Genomic DNA, 25,762 nt, shown 5'->3' on the forward strand with positions numbered 1-25,762 from the left:
GGAGTCTTTGTGACTTCACGTCTCATAGGGTCTATTGGACCTGGCGGTGTCTGATGCCTGGTGAACCGGCCTCCCGCGTTGGCCCTGCTGATGCGCCCCTGCTGATGCGCCCCGCCCCCCCTTCTCTCTACCTCCTTCTGTTTCATGGATTGGAGGTCCATTCATACATTGTCATACTCATGTAATGTGTTTATGTAACTTTGTAAATGCTGTTCATTCTGTACACATGACATCTATTGCATCTGTCCATCCGGGGAGAGGGATCCTCCTCTGTTGCTCTCCTGAAGGTGTCTTCCCTTTATTCCCTGTGAAAGGTTATTTTTGGGGAGTTTTTCCTGATTCGATGTGAGGTCCTGGGACAGGGATGTCGTATGTGTACAGATTGTAAAGCCCTCTGAGGCAAATTTGTAATTTGTGATTTTGGGCTATACAAAATAAATTGAATTGAACTTGTACAATATTGCACTCTTAGGAAACATGCACAACACCTATTACATTTTTTATGAAACATATCTATGTTTCTTTCCATATTCTTTTTTATTTAATTATATTGTTGTTCTTTGAGGGCTTTAAGAAGGAAATACGCACTTGTATTCAATAGGGTAAAAATCCTAACTCAAATCCACTCACTAGATTTTTCTAAAGCTTTCAGACACATTTCTCTTCGCCGGCTCCATCTTGAGGAAGACAGTGCAGTGTGTTGGAAAGCTCTGGAAATAGCTTGAGAGTGGGCCATGAGTTTAGACATACATAGTTGTGAAACTACTTTGTCCATGGTCACTAGTGAACCCCTGACTGTACATGCTCAAACATAGAAGATGCTGTGTGAACACTAATGTGGTCTTTGAAAGAATCTGAATTTGCTTACTATCAACCACATTTAAATAAATGGTCTGTTTGCAGTGATGCTCCATTTCTGAGGATCATGTCAAGTTGTGAATTATGTGTTTATTAACTGCTGTGGTGGACAGTTCTGGTCTGGTCTGGTCTTAACATACAGGTGATCTCTCTCTCTCTCTCTCTCTCTCTCTCTCTCTCTCTCTCTCTCTCTCTCTCTCTCTCTCTCTCTCTCTCTCTCTCTCTCTCTCTCTCTCTCTCTCTCTCCATTGCGCCCATGGGAATATTAACACCCACTACAATTTGTAACACGGGACAATAAGGTGCAACTGCCTTCAAAGTAAAAGCACAATTTATTTTTTATTTTTAAGGATGAAGAAAAAGTGAGCAAGCATTCCGGTCGGGTGTACGTAGAGGTCCCCTCTGAAGAGAGGATGTTAACTGTCGTTATCAAAAGACCCCCCCTCGTGTAAGTGAAAGCTTTAAAAAAAATCATATCAATTGTGGAAAAAAACGAGTACCTGAGCGTCACCGTGGGATTTATTTTGAAAGTCTTTACCGGAAGCTTATTTTAAACCGTCTTTTTTCTTAACGATCTTGACGGCAGCACGGAGCGGGCTGTGACTGAGCAGGTGATAAGTAACCATTGCAGTATCACCGTGTTTACTCCCGCAGCGCGACGGCTAAGAAACTCCCCGACTTCGGGAATTATTATCCGACTGAGAGACGTCATCTTCGGCGGAACTGTTTACACAACCTGCGGCAGAGGACAATGTTTCTCCTGCAGTACGCCGGTAGGCTGGTCTCACTAACTTCACAGCGTCACACGGAAAGAAACGTGAAATGTATTAAAAGTGTGTCTGTATCCGATGAGGACTTTATGGAGACGTCAGTGTATTTTAAAGGTAGAACAATTTTCTGGATGTAACATTTATTTCTCTTGGCTCAGGCAATTGTTCTGAATGTGAGAAGTATTATTTTTGGCACCGTTAAAGCTAAATAACATCTTAATTTAGTGCACTTTTTGAATGATTCCTATAGACTAATAGTACTACATTTCTACATTAATATACCATGTTTGTCTTAAGAAATCATAAGTAAGCAGTGGCCTTACTTTGAGATATTTATTTATTTATTGATATTTAGCTTTAAGGCTGTGTTTAAACTTGCTCCATGTATGCTCGAAGTTACCATCCCATTAAAACTTTATTACAGGATTAGCAAACTTCCGTTGGTAATGAAATTCATCTTGCTCATTTGACTTTATAATGTCGTTTATCCCTTTCTCGCATTCCTGTGAGCGATGGGCGACCAGGGAAGTGTGAATTAACTGTTGAAACATCATTTGATTTGGCTTGGATCGGGATAAACAAAGTTATTCCGAGCAAACTCTCCAGCCACAAATGTGATAAGCTGCATGGCTCAGGGATCCCAAACTTTCACTTTCTTTTTTTTTTAATGGAACTCCAATTTCACATCAACCCTTATTTAAAAAAAAAAAAAAAAAATGGTGTACCACTAGGTAGTGAACAAATGTTGAAAATGGAAGAGCGCTGGGCTTTGAAGCAAATATTAAATAGTGGCCAAACCGTGGAATTACAAGGCGGGATAAAAGGACACCCTAGCACACCTGCTCAACGGGCCCAATGGATGCGGTGAACGCCGGATGATCCAAGTAATTTGTATCTCAATTGTATACTCCGAATACTTTGCCAACTTTCACAGGAATGAGCTGGGCCACGCCGCCAACGCTGTATCCATTTGTCTTTCTCCATCCATGGGAGGAACACTGTTGGCCTCCAGAGCACATTTTAGAAGCTACTGAACTCAGCCTTTTTATATATGTCTGCTGGATTAAAGTCATCTCTGGTTTAAAGTGGAGTGCCGCTGACTTTGTGTTTTCCCTGCATTTATTCCCTAATTTCTTTGTGATCCTTTTAACTGTGGTAAAATAAGACAGTTGGCCTCAACCACTGAGCAATTTGGGGGGATCATACGATCCCAAAACCTCCCACCAACAGCTCTGCTGTGTTTAAACACTTTGTTCACCATTTGAGCTGCCTCCCAGTTTATTTAGCTGTGATTTATTTTCTCCAGGTCGCTTACAGCCTAGTTTAATGATGGATAAGTGCTCATAATTTGATGATTATTTCTCCAAGCTGTGAGCCAGCCAAGTGTTGAGAATATGCGAGCGAACCCATTTTGGTGTGAGAAGCTTTGCACACACTGCTGTGCAGTTTTAGTCAGTCATTCTGCTGACCTGTTGGAAACTCCTGTTTGTGGACTTCATACAGTTTTTAGCACCAAAAAAAAGATGATTCATTTTGATAAGGAGCTCTTCTCTGATGTGAAAACGTTCAGTGTCTGCTTCGGCTTTGTCCAATTGGGGATATCACGCATTCTGGTTAGACGACACGTTTTAGGCAGAAATGACATTTCTTCAGTGCCTTCCACTGTGGCAGGCAAATATTTTTTTCCTCCATAATGTAGACATCATTCCGATATATTTATTGACACAAAAAAACGGTACATGCGTGGTCAAATTCTGTGTTTTTGTGGGTGGGGGTGCTGTATTGTTCACGTGCATGTGATTGCACGCCTGCCTTCGTACGGAAGGAAGACACGGGCGCTTTGCTTGGATCTTACCGCTGCAGAGTTTGTTCATGGTTAAACTGAAACCTACGTTGTATATTTAATACCACTCTACATCTTAACTGCTTATTTGTCCTCTGCTTCGTTTGCCGACATCTGTCTGCTCTGCTCTCTCTCTCTCTCTCTCTCTCTCTCTCTCTCTCTCTCTCTCTCTCTGAGCGATCTAAATGTGTTTTTCTGTTGTGCGTTTTCCCGTTTCTGCCAAAGTGCCTGACAATTTTACCCGCCACTACATGTGGCGGCTGTTCATTTCAGACCTTTGTCCTAGGGTCTTAAAGTCAGCATATCTCTGCCTCAGCTGTTTTGATTTTGACCTTTTTTTTTATTTTATATGTCTCTCAAAAGTTCTAAAGAACATTGTTTTATGTTAAATGTTTTCCGAGTCTTGTAGCGATGGAACAAAGTCTTCCCCACTCTCAAGAATGTGATGGGCGACATCCTTCACATCCATCACTATAAGTGGAGGCTGAGTGGCCTCAGGAGCAACCATGGTTGAGTTGACGTCTATCATTCCCTGTGACAGCCATTTACCTCCACCCTGCGCCGATCCTCTCTGATCAATGAGTAGGACATTGTTCGATTGCCTTCAGCTGGGAGGTGCCGTCAGAGATATATATATATATATATATATATATATATATATATATATATATATATATATATATATATATATATATATATATATATATATATATATAGACAGAGAGAAACTACTGGGTACCTAATTTGTTTTGATTTTGCAGGGGCCCCAGGATAGTGGTGCTGTACAGCTAAATTAAAGCACAACCAAATGCAGAGTGAGATATTGTAGTGTGTGTGTGGGGAGATTTGTCAGCTTCGGGAAAATCTCCCTTTTTTTAAATGAGGAAACGTCAGCTCAGTTTTGCTAACAATTCAGTAGTAAGTATGCGTCTAGTAAAAAAAAAGGCTGTTGGGGAAAGAGGCAGCATAATGAAATGTGAAAATATGAGTCAGAGATAAAAGGAAGCTCCCCTTCTGTGAGTTCCTCTGGCAATATCACTGTTTGGGAAGCATTCAGGACGGTACGCTGCTGAAAGGCAGAGATGTTCAGCTCTAGTAGTGGTTTCGGATCACTCAGCGGTGCCTTGAAGGCCCATGAAGACACGCCGTCTACTGGCTGATTTAACTCCTCCGCTGGGTTTCTTTAGCTTTGACTTGCCCTTGAAGTCTTTCTGTGGTCCAGTCTATGAAGAGTTGTGCCAAAGGGTGAAGCTAAATAAATGATTCTTTCAAACCGTGTGGGGACAATACGGTCTAAAGCGATGCGTTTCTCCAAAAAGAAAACGATACGCTGGTCGAGCCTCGTCGCTGTAGAGCTGGTAATGGGTGTTCCAAGAGAAACCTGGTGCTTGTCTCTTGAATGGCGAAGAGACCCTTTTACAGTTTGTAAACGGTGATGACGGTAAGCTCTGCGAGGCCGTTGACCGCAAACGATCGCAGGTGAAACCGAAACAGATTGACTTTCCTGCTCCGTGCGCTGTTAGTGAGTGGGTATATTGTAGGGCTCTCAACGAATATTATAAATATTCCAATATACTGTATACATTCAATTAGTTAAAGAAAACCGATTTATTTAAATATGAAAACGTGTAAAAATACTACAACACTGTCGCGTCTGTCTGCGTCACATTTTGAGTTAATGACTGCGACGTTGTGTGAATTACAGGATGTCAAATACCATGACAGTGGGAGCCAACATGTTCAATAGCTCGCCACCGCCGGTGTTTTGGTTCAACGGGTGACCGTATTGACAGGTGACTCTCAGTCCAATGCGTCCGCGGCTACCGGTGTTGACGGGAACCGAACATGGAGGTGACCCCGTAAAGAGACTTCAATCTACTTCAAATGGGGAACTGAACATGAAATGGCCATCGCATCACACATTTTTGATGCTTGCTGTCGAGAGCTGTCATCTGGCTGGCTGGGGCAAATACAGGGCCGACGCTCAAGATATCTGCACGTCTTCTTCCTGATATCACAGCTCCCTGGTGAAAGAGAATAAGACAATTCCAGATTTTATTGAGTCCTCGCACTTTACCGCACCCACACTGTGCCGATCTCTGGCCTGATTCTCAGCGTAAAACTCTGAAATCACCTGAATGTCTGGTGAATGGTCAGCATAGGTAAGGATTTAGCTTTTTCTATTACTCTTAAGTCTATTTTAGGTGACTCACTTGAACTTCCTTTTGCTGTGTCTGACTCTCCACAAAGAAGATCTCGGCTCTACTCTCATTGGGTTTCCCCCTCAAGGCAGAGGGTAATTATTTAAATCAGAATCTGAGGAATATCTCAAAAGCCTTCAAATTTGGTTCTCGAGGATCCCTTTTTTTATAATGTATTTTATACATCTGAAGGCAGCATTGATAAAAGCAATTTTAACCCTTTTTGCATCTAATTTAAAGACGTGCATCTCTATTGAGCGGGCAATCTGACGGCGAGCTTAAGTGAATCACTGAACAGAGCGGCATCAATAGAAACCTTATTCCTGTGACATTGTCCTCCATTTAAATGTGCCTTCCTGCAAAAACAGGTGAAAGAAAACGTGTTTATTTTGGTTGCGGCAGTAAAGCATGTTCATGGCTTGTTAGGCACGAAATTAGTTTGTTGTTTTCCCTCTGCCCCTCTTTCATTCAGCACCTCATGCACTTTTGATGTACTGTTGTTAAATCCACAAACTTTGTTGTTGGGTTGCTCTTTCCTGGCTGACAGTGGGCGGTGATTGCGTCTACGTAGTAGTGTGGTCTCGTGTTGCTACAACATTTTGAACAAGTCCGATAGTGGTGTACTGTAGTTTTACTGGTTTTGCTTCACCTTCCGTGGCTCATTGTGGTAGGGATCTAATGAGGATAATTAGATGGGGAAATTAACTGAAACAATCAACAACAAGTTGGCAACCGTTCCCGAGTCATTGTTGGTAACACCTGTACTTTTACAGCCGAGAAATTACAGGCTATCGGAAAGCTTGGAAGGGCTGCCATCAGCGTCGTATGAAAAACGTCACAACAGGAAGGAAGGAAGCAAGGAAGCATAATCACTGCTGAGTGTTGCGTACAAAAAAAGGTTAGCTGTGGATATGATTTCTGGGATATCGCGCTGAGTTTGGACACGTTTCTGAGCTCTGCCCAGCCACATGAAGGCAAGGTAACTGTCATCGTTGCAAAGTCTCAATGTTCAGCTAATCTGAATGAATGAATGAATGGAGCTTATTTACTTTGCATGTAAATTGTTGAGCAGGTAGAAGGCTTCTTTTTCTTTTTTTTTGCCTGTCATCTTAAGCTTTTTTAAAGACTGGATGAAAAAGAATAACACTTTTATACTTCAACAATTGTCACGCTCTCCCAGTGGAAATTAGATGCAAATATGGAGACACTCAGGTAAATAGAGGTAATATATTATGCCGCAGCAATTGCTGTTGTGAAGTGTGATTTGACAGTCCTTTGGAGCATCAATAAATGTTATAATAGTTTTTATTTGGACAAACTGGGAATTCTTCAACTCCTGAGAAATTGGAAACATTCTCTTCTATAGACCGGTAAGTTATTCATCCAACGGCTGAATAAATAAGGGTAAATAATAAAAGCAATAATGGAAAGTGCAACATTCACACGACTAGCTCTGAGGGCCCATACAATATAACAATAGTTGTTGCTATCCCAGTTCATTATATCTTATATTATTAGAAAGAAAACGCTACATGGGTGGAATTTTAAACGTTTGATTTCATTCCCACCGTGGATCTTAGCGCGTGTTGTTTTTTACCTGTATATCTAGATTACATTAAGTGAGCAGTAAAATACAACCCACTCAACAGTACATTGTAAAGCAAGTAACCACCCTGTTATACATCCACATAAATGTTACCTTTGTGTACAGTCATTTTTAATTGTTGCCCCCTCTGTCTTTTATAGCTGGTGATTCATCTCTGTTATCATTTTGATGCTGTATGGACCGCGTCATACTAAAAGCTGGAAGTAAATTACAGTAAAACCACCAACTAAAGCCTCAGATATGACCATGAAAGTAGAGCATTACCTGTCTGACACTGTCAAAAGCATTCACTGTGTATTTTGTCACCAGGGACTCTTCAGTTATTCTTAATCCATAATCACAAAGCCAGTATAGAAAACGTGACTACAAACGTGAAACTATAGAAATGAAAATGTCAATTCAGTCTGGGCCCTTGGTTCACAAAATGTGTCACATTTGAGCTGTGATTTGCAAAATGTTCTCTCAATTTGACACATTTTAACAATTAAAACTCACACTTACTTACTTGCAACACTGGTCTGATTAAAATTCATCTGCAGTTTATGAATAACAATTGTTTGTGGAAGGTGCCACCATTTGCGTGCCAACAGTCCCCTGATAATCAGTCCACAAGTCCTGCTTTATTTTTCAGTGAATGAGTGCTATGATTTTATTTCCCTCTGATGTCTGTTTGAATATAATATATAATCTCAACTGTCTGTCAGATTGTTCTTGTCGGCTGACCTGGCATTCGGCACATAAGTGTGATTCCTTTTTAATTATTTTATTTATTTATTTTTTACCAGTAATGCGATCAGTTCATTGGAAGCGCAGTGTGAAGGATTGTGTGGTTGGAACATTGTGAGTGTCAGCAGAATCTGCACAAACTTGGCAGCCTGGAGGTGTTTTTGGATCAGCTCTGGTGCTCTCTGGGGCTCCAACACCTGATTGATGGAGCTGTTTGTTTCTAATCGCTTCAGAGATAAAGTACCATGCAAGGAACGTTGAAATTGGAACTAAGGACTCTGTAGCAGCAGGTGCAGGAGCTGCACCAGAGTTTGGGCAATAACTTCACATTGTCTCATTGCTTCCCCGCTCATCCGGTTTCTCCCCGTGGTTCGCTTTTCGTAGGTAATGGCTGTTGTTTTAGCCTGCCACTAATGGTCAGATGTCTGTGTTTACCCTGAACTCCATTTGGGACCGTCTGATTGTTCAGCTTTGTGACTTTCTTTTTTTTTTTTTTTTGGTGGTTCCTGGACCTGAACAATCAATAATATGGGGTGACTTATCTACTTCAACAGAGAAGTCCATTTTGAGGGAAGCTGGTATCAGTTCAGAGTGTGTCTGATGAATCAAAATGTGGAAGGATTGCCCATCCAGAAATGTTGTGTATGCAAACTAACGATGTTGAAGGGGTCCAAGAGGAGATGGCAAGAGGAGCTAGAATAGACATGGTTAATTAATCATAAGTTTGGTATAAAAAAAAAAAAGAAGGTAAAAGGTCGAGAAGATGTGACAGGAGTAGACGGAAGAAGCTGGATTAGTCTGTTCACCAGCAAGCAGCTCTGATGACGCCTCCGAAAATTAGTCATTTCTGTTCTCACACATCATCTTGAAAAAGAAGCCGTCCCTCTGCTACATTAATAATAATAATAATAATAATACATTTATTTATATAGCACCTTTAAAAACAGAGTTTACAAAGTGCTCTACATATAAGCAAGGTAAAAACATAACATCAATACAAGTAAACATTTCAGAAAATACATGAGGCAAAGGAGACAATGCCATATAGGCAATGAACACAATAGAGGAATAGAAAAATACAAATACAAAATAAAGCAGAACAGACAAACTAAAATAGGGGAAACAAGGGGAAAGTGCATAAAAGGACGACATCACTTGAAAGCAGTTCTATAAAAATGGGTTTTAAGAAGTGATTTTAAGAAGTGATTTAAAACAAGATTCTGCTAGTCTTATCCCCTCAGGTAGGTCGTTCCAAAGTCGAGGGCCTCTGATGGCAAAAGCACGGTCACCCTTTGATTTAAGCCTTGACTTTGGAACGGCCAGAAGGGCCTTGAAGGGCCTTGAAGGGCCCCGCCGGAGGATCTAAGGCTGCGAGCTGGCTCATATGGGGCTAACATTTCAATGATGTAGCTTGGGGCCAGACCCAGGAGTGTTTTAAAATTGCAGCAAAATCTTAAAAATAAATTCTAAAATTAACAGGGAGCAATATTAAGATTCACAATATCAAGCAATATCAAGATTCACCTCAGCATGGTAGGAAGAACAGACTGATGGATGGAAGTAAACCTCAGGGCTCCTGTTGACTGCTGTTTAAAAATGAATAAAAAGGACACTTCTCGTTCCTCTTGGTTTTGCTGCCTTTTTTTTTTTTTTTTTTTTTTAAATGGAGGTGGTACGGGGAAAACTTTTCCGGTCGCAGCGAGACTGTAAGAATTATTACCGTGACTATCGCCTTCACTTCACAGCGGCCTCTTTCAAGGGACAAAGTGATGCTGAAATTTTGCTGCGATTCTCTCTCCGCAAACAGCACAACACCTGCTATGATGGATTACTCTAAGGATGAAGGACACTACGTCAGGCTGCTGCTGTGGATGGATTCTCTACACGGGGGACCAAATGGGCACTAGCAGCTACTTAAAAATGTACATTTGCAAATTTGTCAAATTTGAACAGTAAAGCCTGACCAATACAGTTTTTTTTTTGTGGTGTTTGAGAGATTGGGCTGGATTAATCAAATGCGGCCTCATCAGAGTTTGTGTGAGTCAAACGGGTCGACTCTTGATGCTGATGTCTTTTAAAATGCCCCCACCCACCCACCCCATAATACAATCAGAATTCCCCAGTTTATGTAATGGTACAAGGTCTCTCATCTCATGCATTCATTATAGCTTTGTGTTAAAAATATTTTTATTTTGTATGTGTCTTAACACGTTTCTCATATCATTATCCAAAGCGTTTGTTGGAGACAGTTGTGTCAAACTAATGGATATTTCATTCAGAATTTAATGATGCCAAACATAATGAATACCTATTCATATATTATTGGCTAGTAAGGCCACAAAGAGTCAGAAAATCCATCACATAAAAATCTCACATAAAATTAGAGAGGACGAGACTGCCTGTTGTTTCTATAACATGCTTTTTCCTGAGGACCTTTTCCCTGGGGAGACGGGAGCAACACTGAGGCTGTGGCTCAATGGTTTGGCCCTGGAAACCGGAGCTTCCTCTGAGATTGTTCGTCTGAAAAGCAGCCATGTCTCCAACATAATAGACATAGGATGCCTTGAGGGGCCGTTGGTGGCAGCTTGAGGAGGAACAGGGACATGAACACTTGCATGACAAAGGAATGGCTTGAACATTGAAAAACAAACCATAATGCCGAGGGAGAGGATTCAAACGCATTATCAATAGTGTGGCTAAAGCCCTATGGGTGCAGGGTGATTCTGGTCCTTCGGAGCAGTCTTGCATTGACTGAATAATCCGATACGCTTCATGTTCATGGAGCGAGGGTGGATTTTTATTTTCCTGCTGGAATCGCCATGGAAGGGTTGTTTGTGGAATCGGAGCTACTCCCAGATTGATTTAATTTTTAAATTACTGAAATATGGAGGAGCCTCATGGCGGCTTGGTAATTTTCCATCTACCGGAGGGGGCTTTTCTGGGAATTATATACTGGAATTGTGCCCTGTTTGCTGTAAACACTCTCGCTCTGACAGAGCCCGACTATGCAGACCCTTTCATAAACACAGAAGAAGCTCTATCCAGTGTCATATCGCCGTACGGTGTGGCGATGAAGGATTCACTGTGTGAGCTCAAAAGAAGCCTTGTACCTGGGTGTTTACTACACAGAGCTCGGCCGGAGGCGGACTCCCGCTGTTTGGATAACTTTGTGGATTTCTGTGCGTTCAGCACATCTCACTGACCAAAATGAGTTTGGTTGCTTTTTTAAATCTTTTTGTGGAATGGATTGCGGTCAGCATTTACAAGGAAGTGATACATCACTGGTGGAGCACTTCAAGAGGAAAGCATACGGCACCCCATTTGAGTTGTTAATGCAGTGCTCTGTCTACTTCTGACCAGTGAAATGCACTTTTCAGTCCACACTGCAGTATGCCCAGACGTCATTCTCCCAGGAATTCTCTTTTCACTGCAAAATGTCTCCCGTTAATGACCATTTTCACTTTCTGCTTTTCTTACGTGCTCTAATTTGCTTGCTCTCTTGGAAATCAGTTTTCAGTTGTTGTATTTGCTACCTTCGTTATCTCTGTGTATGATCATTATTTTTCTTAGATTGTGTTTTTATGATGTATTTCACACGGGACACATCCTCGTAGGACTCCTCGTAGACTCGGTTGGACAAACACCTGACGACAATCATTTTCTGGCAGGACCTTATCTCAGTTGTCAGAACTACCCAAAAATTGAATGGTCAAACATTTACTTAATTATAACTCCAAATGTGTTTCTCTGAGATCCCATTTTAAAACATCTCCTAAGGAATATGATAGCATAAAGATGGAACCAACACAAATCCAGTGAAAGACATAATCAGCTCCTCTGGTTCTTGTCAGGCCTCATTTGTTTACCTCTCATGCTTATGTGAGTCCTTGCAGTCTTCTCGCCAGGTGAATTCTCATCTACATTCACATCCATCCTCTGCCTGTGGCTGTGCATCCAAACATCTTCCCGTGGGGGGGGGGGGGGGGGGGTGTTTGCTGTCTGCGTTTCACTGCACCTCTCATTGATTTGGCTTCATCTGTGAGCTGAGACCTCTACCTGGGTCAGCCCAATCTGAATCCCTCTTTAGGCTGCAGGCTGAAGGTCTAAAACAGTTCAGATGCTCCCTCTGATTATTTTTCAGATTTTTCTGAGCCCGAAGAAAAAAAAAAAACAGTGGGATGAAATAGAATTACTCTTTTTACTGTATGTGGAGAAACTGTCTATCTTCCTCAGATCACTTGGCAAGACCTTCACAAGCTCAGCAGGAAGTGAGATGGTAACATGGAGAAAAACATCAAAGCTCTGACGTCTTCTGTTATTAAGAAGTGAACTATGATAAAAACACAACACAGCATCTCTTGCATTGTACAGGCTATTCATTAGATGAATCATAATGGACTGAAATGGAGCTAAAAATCTAATGTTTTCCAGTGGCAGCGCTAACACACAATGCCACACACGCACATCATAATTCTGTTCTCTTCATCCTTTTGTCCTTCCTTTCTCTTACGCTTACATCCTTTTTATTTCACCTCATTGGGCATCAAACTGGTCTGACCACAGCCTCCTGCAGGTGTTAGACCCCCACTGGATCCTCATCACTGGATTCCTGCATATCATTTCACCTGTCCCTTTTGATGGATGTGCTTTCCACCCCTTGATGTCTTTTAGTGTGACAATGTATGCTTAGTGACAGTAACACTGGAGTACAGTTTGCTCTAATTTTCACTGTCTGTGAAAGTCTCTCCACGCAGACCGTGGAGTCCTTGCTCCCTGAGGAGCATCACAGCTGCAGTGGACAGCTTCCACTGTGCTGCAGTTCCGGTGGAGATAATCTCCCTGTCAGCAGCCTGTCTCTTTCCCAGATGTCAACTGATGCCAACTGTTGTGTACCTTCAGTTCGCACTCCCACAGTGCTGTCAGCAAACGCTTACCTCATTTTCTGTGCCACTGATTTAAATGTGCCATTGCATGCCAAACTCCGGTGCCCCTCAGTGTGAGGGGCCATGAATGCAGCAGGGTGCGAATGTGTTTAATGACCGCTCGATGTGTTGAAATTGAAGAGAACCGTCCATAGATGAGAATATGGGCGCCATCACACCACCTGTACTTGCGCTGTTCTTGGAAACAGTGGTTGGCTAAGCATCGGCTTGATAACGCCACAAGGCAATGTTAACTGGAACCAAATTTCATGGCAATCCATCCAATAGCTGTCGAGGCATTTCACTCAGAACCACGAATGTTAGCCTCACATTGGTGCAAGAAGAAAAGATGGGGTATGATAAATCCACTGGGGATCTCGAGTGTCTGTAGGGAGTGCGCCAATCCATCAAGTAGATGTTGAGATATTTCTGCACAGGGGAAAGGCCATTGATAATGAAAGAGAAAGCCTCCATATGTTCAGTCTTTCGTATTAAAATGACCCATGGATGATCTATACCTTTTTTAAAAGGGCATGCTGTAAAGATATTTTAGTCATCTGTCCCGGATGCCGTGAAAGCGGAATCTTTGTTGACAGATTCCATCAGGAGACTGACATCATGGCACTGAACACACCCATTACAGAGAGGAAGCTAATTGTATTCACAAATCAGCTGACAGCTCCAGGTTTATTGCGGCACTGGGCTTTATGGGTTATATTGCAGGGGCTTTTGGGAGTTTTGTCAAAGGTAGGTTGCGAGGAACTGGTAAAGGAGAGAGTACCACGGAAGAATCAGCATTTATTTATTATCTTTTGTGGTGCTTTACTAAGCAAAACCCGCTGGTGAACAATGAGTCACTGTGATAGCACTCGGCCCCAAATAACTATGCCTTGCAATGATACATGCTTTTGAAGGCAATTAAACCTTTTACTTAGTGTCTGAAATGAAGACCACTTGACCGGGCTAAGTAATTTCTGATGGGTTTTCACCAAATTCTCTTGAATCAAAGTGCATTCCAAATGGCATGAATTGACTCTTACACTCACAATTTGCCTCTCCTTGTATTACTGCAACAACAAGCTTTGGTGACAAGGACAGAGCTGGGAGGATGAAACATCAAGAGGAATGTCATCCAGAGTTGTTGTATTTCACAAAAACAGAGGCCATCTGAAGTGAATGAAGAGGTCACCGTATGAGATGACCCCTTTCTCACTCCAGCTCTGTCTGTTGTGCTCTTTATTATGGCGTAGTGATCCGGCTGTTCTTTCTGCCAGAGAAATGCTGTTATTACATCTCCTGGTTCACAGGAGAAGAACATGTGAGAAGTAGCAGAAGAGACCGCCTGCATCTTCTCAAATATTCCTCCCCATCCTCTGCCTCTCTCTGTGTTGCTGGTACTAGGCCAAACGAGAGCCACCAAGCATGAGGATTAATTGCAATGCCAGCGGCCTACTTTATCGGGCCCCCATTGAGATTCCTTATGCTTGTTGGCTTGAGCATGTTCTGCACTTCGGACAGGAGAGAAGAAAAAAAGGTCCAGAGCAGCACACGGTAGCTCGCCTACCAGCGGAACGAGCTTCCATTTGAATCCGAATGAAATATGCAAACCTCTAAATAAAGGATAACATTACAGTGTTGCCAGGGTGTCAGTCCAACCTTCGCCTCGAGAACATCTGAAGAGACTTCAGACGCTTGATTCGTCATCTTTTTTTGTTTTTTTTGTTCTAGATATCCGTATGCTTGAATGTAGTGAGGCCTGGAGGGCACTGCTTTGCTTACTTGGTCAACATTCTGCTGTGTTTTCCCTTTTTCAATTTCTGCTTGTCCTTGCAGTGAAGATTGGTTTGTGACAGTTCCAAGATAAATTGCTTATGCCCCGTGGAACATATTTTATTTTGCTATGTCCAGTATATCATGCCAATAAATCAACAGTATGTGTGTAACCTCCCCGGCGGTTGCCAGCACAGCTTGGGGTGTGCCAGATTTGGTCAACAGCTGAATGATAAATTCCCTTTCTGAAGGCCAAAGGAATATGTGGGTGTTGCCGGGCTGATTTATTAAAGACAAAACAGATTGTGAGTGGAGGAGTTTCGTTACTGATGGGGTCGAGAATGATATCTGCCATTGCCGCTGGCAGATATGGACGGGATGATGTCACTCTAGGTGTGCACGGGATCGCCTGATTGGATGAACTTTTGAAGCCGCCTCCAGAGGGATTTGCACTCCAAGCAAAAGCATTTTGCCACCATAAACCGAGTCAAACAATCTCTTCATCCGTACTAATCTCCTAACACTTACTTCTCTTTATCAGTTTTATAACAGCATTGAGCGCAGGCCTAAATCCTATTTCACAGTGATGTCTATTCGTGCATTCTTGCCAACAGTAATTCAGTTCTTAATATTAAAGGAGATGATTCATATAATTAATTGGATATACATTGTATCTATAGCACCAACATAATCGGATGATTTAGATGCTCTATGTCGCTGACACATTTCTGCTCAGTCAATAACATATTTAAAGTTGCAGATTGTTTCATTTCAACTTGATCATGTAACGCTGTCCTTTTGCATTCACATCAAAGCACTCATTAGTGAAACTCTACTTTGATCTCTGCTGCATGGGAACATCTTTAGGGCACCCACATATACAAAGTACAGCAAAGATATCCACTTGTACTCATACTTCTATATCGGTGGTTGTGCGTACAGTAGACATCCCACAATACAATAGAGGCCGCCGCAACGCTTGGCGGCAGCAACACGTGAATGTGTGAAGTTCTACTTTTAAGAATAACATGCGAGTTCTGCAAAGCAAGATAAATTGACTTGAATAACAAAAAATCGTTTGCAAGTTTTCACAAAATGGTTGTCGACGATGTGGAAACAAAGAGGCCTCTACTGTGTGAGAGAACGGGGGAGAACATGAACAATCAAGTCTAATTATCGGTGGGACAAGAGGGAGCCCCGCTCTCTAATTCACACACATTTTCACTCAACTTAATATTGCAGTTTTTTGTTATTAAAGCCTAGCATCTGTTACCCCCTATGGTACATCGGTATATTCACAGAGCTTACATTCAATAAGCTTAGTGTTCACACACACACACACACACACACACACACACACACACACACACGTCGTCCTGCAGATGACCTTCATCCTGCCATATGCTTGTGTGTACACTACTGGAAAGCATACTGCTGAGATTCTGACCGCGTCACATCAATCACCGACAGTCGGAATGAATGTGTCTTATTGTTTTAAATAATTTAAATGTGCTGGTCCCCTGAATGCATGTCTCTCCATCTGGAAGAGTAAAGGCCGGAGCGTACTTGGTGGTGTGCACCGCCGTATGGTCACGCACTGACTTGTACACTCCCACCATGCAATCTGGCCAATGGCTGGCAGTCGGAGAGCTCTTGGTTGTCCTTGCTTTTCCTGTGCATGGATAGTTTGACATTTTGGGAAATATCTTCTCCACTTCTTTGTCCAGAGTTGGATGAGAACATTGGGCAGCCAGATGGAAACTAAGGGTGTTTCCCAAAATGCCGGATGAAAGTTAGTTGCATGGGTCATATCATTTTGTTCATATTGTTTTGACTCTAATGATGAAGTTTTATTTGTATTTTTTATAGATATTAAATGATTCAGCAGGTGATTGTCAGGGAGCTAGAAAAAGGGATGTGTGAGGTAGAACTCTTTTTACAACTACATTTTAGATTCAAGCCACTACAACTAAACTCTTCCCTGCCACGTTCATATATCAACTCTTTGCCATAGGGCATCATAATTTGTACAGAATATGAGAGACTTTAACCTCACCTTTTTTTAGCAAAAGAACATGTATAGTATACACCTGATCTGTATCTAAACTTTGCATGAGAATAAATGAAACTAGAAAGGAACAGAGCTCCAAAAGGGGAAACTATTGACCCGGTACATAATAAGGGGGACTGCCTCCAGAGGTAGTGGTGGTTAAAGACCAGCAGAACCACAGTGATTTATTACATCACTGATATAAAAAATGTCCGCCATGTTTCCAGGTCATTTGCCCACTTTGGCTGTAAAAGAGGGCTTCTAACAAATAGCACGTAGCTTACATTGATCGCAGGTATCAATAATGAAGGATTTTTACCGTAGCTTATTAAATGTGCTGAAATTATTTCATAGAATTTCTGACAGTGATTCATGCAGTACACTCTGTCGCACTCATATTACCTTCCTCGCTGCCCTGAGGAAAGATGAGATGACTTTGAAGATCTTTTCACAGCCTCAATGTGATGACACACCGTCTTTATCAATAGAAAGAATGCCTCCTGCGCCTTAATGCTGCGGCAATAACCCTTTTCATTTACACTTCTGTGCACTATCTAGAGATTCCTTTCTGCAGGCCTTTTTTAGTGTTTCACTTTTTTTCAGCATTTTTATTAATGTTCATAACCATCAACAATAACGATAACGATTTGCTTTGAAAGGAACATGAATGTGAGTAATTCACGAAGGCCACGCAGTTTTTCCAATTTGGTAACTGGCCATCATCTTCTGGATGCCACGACACGCAAAGGTTTATAGCTTCATTATTTAGAAATATTTTAATTTGTGGCAATAATGATTTGGTGTAATTAAACTATGTATATCAGTTATTACAGTGATCAAGAATGTTTAACGCAGGTGCATCACAAAGATGTTTTTCTCCCACGCACGCCCCGACACGGTCAGTAGTTTGTACAAGATTGCAACCAAACAATGCAATGCAATATAAAAAGACATGATAGTGTTTAGATAACATATTTGCATGGTAATAAACTGCACATTTAAGTCTGTGGAACAGCTGCATCCCTCAAGACTGTACTCTGACCTCCATGGTGGACTTACATTGTGCTTTTTTTTCCCAATCTCGTGTGCCAAAATTTGATGGATTTTGAATCAAGCTGCCTTTTGTGGGCAGGTTAATCACTATGAAGTTTGAACATGTTAAAGTCTAATTTCAATCACAGTTTGACAAAAAGCATAGCCTGCTTTATGGTCTATTTGACCATAATTTACTAAATGAACATCGTGCTGAATGAATGAAGACTTGAAACTAGCGACTGAGACCATAAACTCATGTTTACAATGTTTTTACTGAGGTAATAAATCAAGTGAAAAGTAGTCATTTTCTCATAGACTTCAATACAATCAAACTTGTTTTTGCAAGCGGAGGAGTCGCCCCCTGCTGGTCAGGAGAGAGACTGAAAGATTTCAGAGGCTTCCGCGACAACAAGCCGAACCGAAGGTTGCTGCTTTGTTCAAAAAGCTTTTCGAGTGCCAATACATTTTTTTTTTTTTTTCAGGACTTGTCTCTTGTGTCAAAGAATTTACACACACAACAAACATTTCTCGCTTGGTTGTATTAATTGCAATTTCTTTTTCTTAATTGGTACATTTTAGACACGTTTTGACAACAATAATATTTATGATAAAATACATAAATAAATGTGGGACATGTTCCAGCTTAATGGGGAATGCATATTTAATTAAAAAAAGCTGTATATTCTGGCACATTTGTTGTTTTCTCTTACCTTATCTCTCTGTATGAACAGATAATTAATGGTTGTGAGGCAGGGGAGCCCGAAAGCCATTAATAGAATGGATTCAGCTTGTTTACCCAACTTACTCCTTGTCCTGTACTTCCTTAATGAGGTTGTGGGCAAGGGCAAGCCATCACCGCTGTTATCATACATTTGGGGCTGTGGCATCCGTCACAATCTCCTTGTAGACAATCCCAAAGCTCTCGAGTGGAGTAATGATCATGGTGTAAATATGATGGCATGCATGAAGCATCTCTGTGGGCCAGAGCTGTTGTGTAATGACAGAAATACTCCCCATTAGGATTAGCTTTGAAACGGTACTATAATTACATTTTTGGCGTTGCTTTGTTACAATTAAACGGAACATGCAATTCATCAAGGAATACACATTTGAAGTCTAGTTCATTTTTTAAGAAGTATGTAAAAAAACAGCAGAACGGCAATAGTTTTTTCAGTCATATTGAAATAATGATTAATTCAGAACGTGTTTATTGACAAGTGATGAGTTTGTTTCCAGACTGCCATCGACTCCTCCAGTTGGACATGTAGCCTGCAGGTAAACAGACCAGAGATGTGCCCAGGGCAGACTTGTTCCTGTTGGGAGCTTGCTGTTCAAATCCCACCGCAGATCAACTAGCTGACAAAAGCCTTTGAAGAGATGAGCTGTCAGACGCCAGGACCGTCTTACATTAACCCAACAGACATCCCAAAGACCAATATGAGAAAGATAAAGGTGTGTGTGTGTTTGGTTCTGTCGCCTGTGGAGTTGCCCATTGGGTAGTAATAAAGAGTAATTGCTCCGGGTGTGGAAGCCTATTATTACACCAATATAACTATTCTAACCATAGTTGTGAACTAATCATAACAGTGTTGTAATAAATATTACAACACTGGTATGATTAGTTGCATCAGTATTGTGGCAACCCACCTCCTCTAAACTATTTTGGCAAATTAAAAGAATGCATTATTTGGTTGATGACCAAAACCAACAGAATATTTTTTCAGTGAAAAACAAATAACCAAAAATTATGAGAATCTCAAAGTAATTGGGTCGCTGCGGCAGGATGTGCTGATGCGTAGTCAGGTGGCGTTCAAATCAGAAGCCGTCTAGCACAAATATAGTCGGACACTTTATTTTACAGTTTGTTGTGCCTAGCAGCAACTTCTCATCAGTCCTCTCTTTTAATTGGCTGAGACATTTGCCTCTTTCTCCCCCGTTTTAGATGTGTTATGTAGGCTTTGGTCAGAGGACCTCGCACTGAGCCGCCTCTGGCTTGATTTGACGGCTCATCAAGGAGGAGTGTGGTGGTTGGAGAGGGAAAAAAAAGAGTCTGTAAGGCAAGTGAGCTCAAACCTGACAAGCCCCCATGCCATCTCCCTATTTAGATGCCTCTTTGTCACTGTTAATTATCTTGCTTTCTTGCTGCCGCGACACTACAAAATACAGAAGCAGGGGTTTGATGCCAACTGCTGCTCTGCCATGCTTCTGTTCTTTGTTCGCGACAGCCTGAAGGGCCCAAAGCACTTTTTCCCCCCCCAACTGTAGTCACTCAAATGAACAATTTCAGAGAAAACCAGGTCAATGTAATATGACTGCCTCTTAAGGAGCTAAAAAAACAAGATGCTATTTTCCTCTCAGTCCAGTTTTAAGCAAATGCATCTAAAGATTTTACAAATTTAGAGACGTATGAAACATTTTTTCTCTGGCTTTATTCAGTAACGGTACAATAAACCACTAGGGAGAGTATTTCACATGGGCTCTTTGCCATGTGTTGGCAGAGCTCCTTTGCTTCTGTGTTGAGTATTTCCTTTCACTTTGACGACATTAACTACATGAAAATGAATAGGCAAGCTGGGTAAAACCTCTGGTCCATTAGCCCATGACATGAATCATTTAGCTCTCAGCGTCTTCATTTTATTTTTTTGGGAAAATAGTTTTTTCTCCTACTGTTCACAAATCTGTTCTGCCACCCACGTCAGATTATCATGGTGGAATACTAGCATTGCACCAGAGCCAACAAGAAGAATACAGCGTAACACCGCTCGGTTGAATAGTCCTGACAGCGGGTGAGACTATTAATACTCTACATCACAGAGGACATGATGTTGTCTCTAACATCGGGGTGTGAAAAGTGGCAGAGGAGTCATAAAAACAGCGAATGCTTATGAACGTGCATGCAAAATTGGAGGATTAATCCCAGGCCATTTGGCTTGTCCCCTCTCGTTTTTTTTACTGCCTCCAATTTTTTTAATTCTCTTTGGTATTTCTCGAGTCCACATCTGGCTCTGTCTCATTAGCCATGCAGCTCTAAAGGTGGATGGAGGCCGTGGTTTATAACGGCCATAAAACGACACAGAGGCCACCAGTGGAGGGCTTTCCCATGAATCACTGCTACATCAATTTGCATTGACCATCATAACTCTCACAGAGCCATTTAAGTGCTTTGCTTCAGGGAATTTGCAGGAAGGTACTTTACATTTCAGTTCAGAGGATCAATTCCCTGTTAAAATTCTTCGAAGAACTCTCCACAAATAAATCTGTGATGCTGACTTCCTGAAATTCAGATTTTCTTTTCTTTCTTTTTTTTTACCAACATATTCATAGTTATTTCAATCCTTTCTCAAATAATCACCTTGAATGATTTGAATGTCCCTGGGTGATCTTTCTGACTGATAAGAGGTTAAGCTGCTTAAGCTCCCTTTTTGATATCAACACTCCTCTATTATTATAGTTTGGATAAAATGAGAAAGAGGCCTCAAGTAATCCTAAGAATAATTAAAACTCTTCAGCTCAGATTCCTGGGTCGAAGTAGCATTACTTTCAAGATGCCAAGTGCACAGTATTTTCATTAAAATATTACTGTAAATTAATTGTGTTATTTGAAAGAAATACCACTTTCTGCATTGCAAGGATTTGATCCAAATACTATTTGGGGTTTTCATTTACTGTAATCCATTGGAAAGGTTGTTGTGCTTGTTTATGATTGTCACTCCCATCCCAACAATCCCTTGAAGTAAATCGTGAGTATTTATCCAGAAAACAATTGGTAAGTTAGAATTAATCATGAGGCGAATAGAGATGCAGCGATCCGATTTGCCGGATTGGTATTTGTGTGGTTACTGACCTTGTTAAAGGAGAAGTCCATCGTGTCAGTGACGACACAGTTTAACTCTACAAATGGGCCAAGAGGTGGATTGTCATTAAAGCTGTCGTGATGCAGCAGAACACATAGCTGGCGACCTGAGACAACACCCATCTGTCACTCAAAGTGGTCACATGCTCAATTATGTCTAGCTTGCTAGCCTTAATATAATTCAAACGGGTGAGTAATATAAAGAGTGAACCCCCGGTACAGTTGTCATGAACTAGAAATTAGCTATAAAGACCAAACCCAGACTTATTTCTGCTGTAAAGGCCAACTCTATTTTCCGGCTGCTGTTGGACCGGTGTGTTACAAGGAGGGCTGTGAGGTATTTAGAAGGCTGAACATGTCTGGGTGTCAGTAGGGTCAACCCCTCATAATATAAAGTCCTTGCTAATCTCTCTGCAATGTCTCCACAAATCAGTTGCACTGATGGACATTATCCCAGTCCCACAGCATAAACCTTGTTTCACTTTTGGGCTGCTTTCTCCATTATCGAATAGATACTAATATATTTTTGCAAGATTTTTGGCCTACTGTCTACAATTTGTACAAGATATATCCTTCAGCTGAATTATTAATCTTGAGTAAAACAACCCTGTTTTTCAACTCTAGATGCTGGGCTTGTTCAAAGCACTCTGTTTGGTCAAAAATAATCTAATTATGCAGGTGTGAAATGTCAGACTAGCCTTGACAGCCATTATCGTTTCAGTCTGTTCAATCACAGGGTGTGAACCCCATAATCAAGTTTGGGGATATTGAAGGTGCAACATATTAGTGTTGCAAGGTCCTTTTGTAATGTTGGCTGAATTAGCTTTTAATGGCTTGGTTGCTTTTTCATCAGCCGTTAAAATTGTAATCTATGGACAGGCTGATTATCCATCTCCTTTACTGCATGGATGGTGTCTGTGACCGGGTCGTTTCCTATCCCGAAAGGTTGATTCTTTTCTCGCCATCCTGTGAATGTGGCCATCAATTCAAATGCCATTTCTCTGGCTTGTGGTGAAATTGTAATAGATTTCCACAGTTAAGTCTGTTTTAAGATTTTTGCCCTTGTTATCCATCTTTATCCTCTTTTGCAAAAGCAAGAAATATATAGCAAACCGCGGAGGAGTCAAGCTTAAGTAGTCCCCATGGGTCCTGTTTTGAGCGACCATATTGCATTTGAGCCACACAATTCCTTTAACGGGTCAAACTGACAACAGGAGGACATGTTTGATAGCAGAGGAAGCATCCACTTCACTGTGGAAGAGAAGATTGGGAGCTGGGGAAGCCAAAAGGTCCTGAGAATCCAAATTCATCATCTGTTAGTTTTGTGAGAGGTCTTCAGCGCAGCGACACAAGGAGACTGTTGGTCTTTGGACCTCATTCAAGCCCAGAAAATAGGCCGAGGATTACTTCTGCCTGTTGTCAGAACGAGCACCCTGAGACCGACTGATGCGATGCGTAGTTCGTCCCCATTACTGTAGCCGCCACTGTCAAACTGACATACTGGTTCTTTGTGTTTTTGAAATGTGAAAAATGGAGAATAGCAAATCTGTGGACAAAGTCGACGACTGTTCATGGAGGAAGCAGTTTGTCCAGCAGCAGTTCTGATTCACTGTACGGCACGCCGCATGGTTAATTTCTCTTTGTTGCAGAGCTACTTTGATAATGATTCAGCTCACTTTCTGTTGTTGCTGTCATGACTCACTCACTGCTTTGCTTTAGAATGTATTCTTAAATACGGTCTGGGCATCTGAATTCATCAAAACAAAAATATTGTGCAGTCTGTCCACACAAGATGAAAGGACTGAGCTGCACTGGTTTATTTTGGTTACTGGGTGACTGTTGAGGTCAACGCTGATACATTATCATTCGTCTATTAACCTGCCGATCATTGGTTTTGATTAACCAATTCAGTTTTTGTTAAGACATCCGAAAACTGTGAAACATATCCATCACTCCAAGAGCGGACATCTTCAGACTTCTGGAGTTGTCCAACCGACAGTTCAATAGCCAAAGATACACAAGCCTCCACTCATATACAATAGGGAGAAGCAGAATAACCCTCACATTAGTGCTAACATTATTAATCTATCAGAATACCAATTAATTAATTGTTTGACTAATTGCTTCAGTTCTAAAAAAATAAAAATAAATGGTGTGAATTGTTGCCAACAGTTTTCTTCTTCCTGTGGATTCCTTTTCCCTTAATGCTTCTTACCTCGCAGTGTGAAATGAGGGTATCAGAACATAAAGTCAAGTGGTGGTGTTAAGTAATAACCCCCTGAATTTGACAGAGCATCCCAGTTAGGTTTGCAGAAGAGAAAGCTCAGAAACTCAAAGAGAGTGACAAGCAGCCATCTGGCTATCCTTCTCCCAGAGCTCATTCACTAACTGCATACCGGAATAACTTTAAAGGAGTATTCTTCTGTCTTCTGACTTGGGCTTTTGGCACTAAAGCTCTCCCGTGTGTCATCGCTCAGAGGTTATAAATCATTCGGATTCAGATTCCATCATACGTAATCATCACACTTGCACAGGAAGAAAGGACTTAAGCTTATTGTGCTTCCTGCCTGATTGAAGAGAAACGCCATGAAGGGTCCAGAGAGGCCGGGATGCTAAAGAGGGGGATTAGTACTTTGGTGATGGCAAACAACAACAGCAAATGTGCTTGTGGCTTGCTGCAGGCTGGGTCAGTCAGGCTCACAGGAATAGTACTGGACTGTGTGGCAGTTTTGGCTGCTGTTGAAATTGTAAGTCATGTTATGCTTTCTGGCCCTGAAAGACTTTTTCCCAAACGCACACAACCTTTGTTCAAAACAAAACAAAAAACCAGCTGGGAAACCAATCTTTGTGTCAGATAACATGGGTATGATGGTATTGGCCTTAACAAGTCAGCACCAGTCAGGCTCTATTACAGTATTGACATTTTGTATGGATCTCGATTGACATGCAAGTCAAGTTTTACAAGGCTAACAGAAGAATAAGAAAGATGTCAATCAAGCAAGATTAAATCATCAACCCACACAGCCCTGCGAAGAGTAATCAGCCAAAACGACCTGTCAGTGTGTGTGTGTGTGTGTGGGAGTGTTGAGGGGCTTTACAGTTACATAATGGGATGTGTTTAGTATTTTCCATATCACTGATGTATTTATTAATATGACGGATATCTTCGACACTATCTGGACATAACTTTCCATTTCTAAAGTGAAACAATGTGCATTATATTCATTCTTATTCCTCTCTTGTAAGATGTTTAAAATGGCATGGATGCCATGTGGCTGATGTGACGGAAACCGATGCAACAGAAAACTGTTGACGCTGCAATATAGAAAGAATACGTGGAAAAAGACACCAGATTTGCATGTATCGTGGGTATTGTGAGAGATTTCTGGTAATGTTGTGCTAGGTTAGTGGATATTTGACATCTGTGGGCAACATTTCTGCTTTACTGTATGCTGAATTTGAGAGTATTTTTAAATGAGGCCAGCATTTTCAAAAGCTTGGGCCGTATTTTAAAAGCAGTCTTTAAAACTGAAGCGATGCACTGTATGTTCCACTTAGCAATACGTTTTTACTGTTACACCTGTTGTTTAACTATAAGCTTGTTTCAGCAGGGATCTGGCAGCTTTCCATCATAAAGTGGTCATGACTTTTTTTCTCTGCTCACTGTGTTATTATGAGCAAAGGACTGAAACAATTGTTCCAAAGCAAACAACGAAGAAGCATTTCTCCAGCAGCGGTGTTTACCCATTATTGTCAATGGTCACACCAATCATGAGGCAGTGTTTTGATGCACTGTTGCCTCTGTTTGCACTGTTGCCTCTGTTTGCACTGCACTGTTGCCTCTGTTTGCACTGCACTGTTGCCCCTGTTTGCACTGTTGCCCCTGTTTGCACTGTTGCCCCTGTTTGCACTGTTGCCCCTGTTTGCACTGTTGTCCCTGTTTGCACTGTTGCCCCTGTCGGCACTGTTGCCCCTGTCGGCACTGTTGCCCCTGTCGGCACTGTTGCCCCTGTCTGCACTGTTGCCCCTGTCTGCACTGTTGCCCCTGTCTGCACTGTTGCCCCTGTCGGCACTGTTGCCTCTGTCTGCACTGTTGCCTTTGTCTGCACTGTTGCCTCCGTTTGCACT

General features: G+C 41.6%; 1 protein-coding gene across 1 annotated transcript in view; it reads left to right on the forward strand.

The window, feature by feature from the left end:
* Positions 1–1,456: 1,456 nt before the first annotated feature.
* The window catches only part of LOC117737719 (ecto-NOX disulfide-thiol exchanger 2-like), a 144,711-nt gene continuing 120,405 nt past the window's right edge, over positions 1,457–25,762 (forward strand). The window contains exon 1 of the mRNA XM_034543846.1: positions 1,457–1,631. Within this exon, the coding sequence (XP_034399737.1) occupies positions 1,610–1,631 (22 nt within the window). The 5' untranslated portion in view covers positions 1,457–1,609. The remainder of the gene's footprint in view (positions 1,632–25,762) is intronic.

Source organism: Cyclopterus lumpus, chromosome 10 (genome assembly GCF_009769545.1).
Source record: "Cyclopterus lumpus isolate fCycLum1 chromosome 10, fCycLum1.pri, whole genome shotgun sequence".
NCBI classification, from domain to species: Eukaryota; Metazoa; Chordata; class Actinopteri; order Perciformes; family Cyclopteridae; genus Cyclopterus; species Cyclopterus lumpus.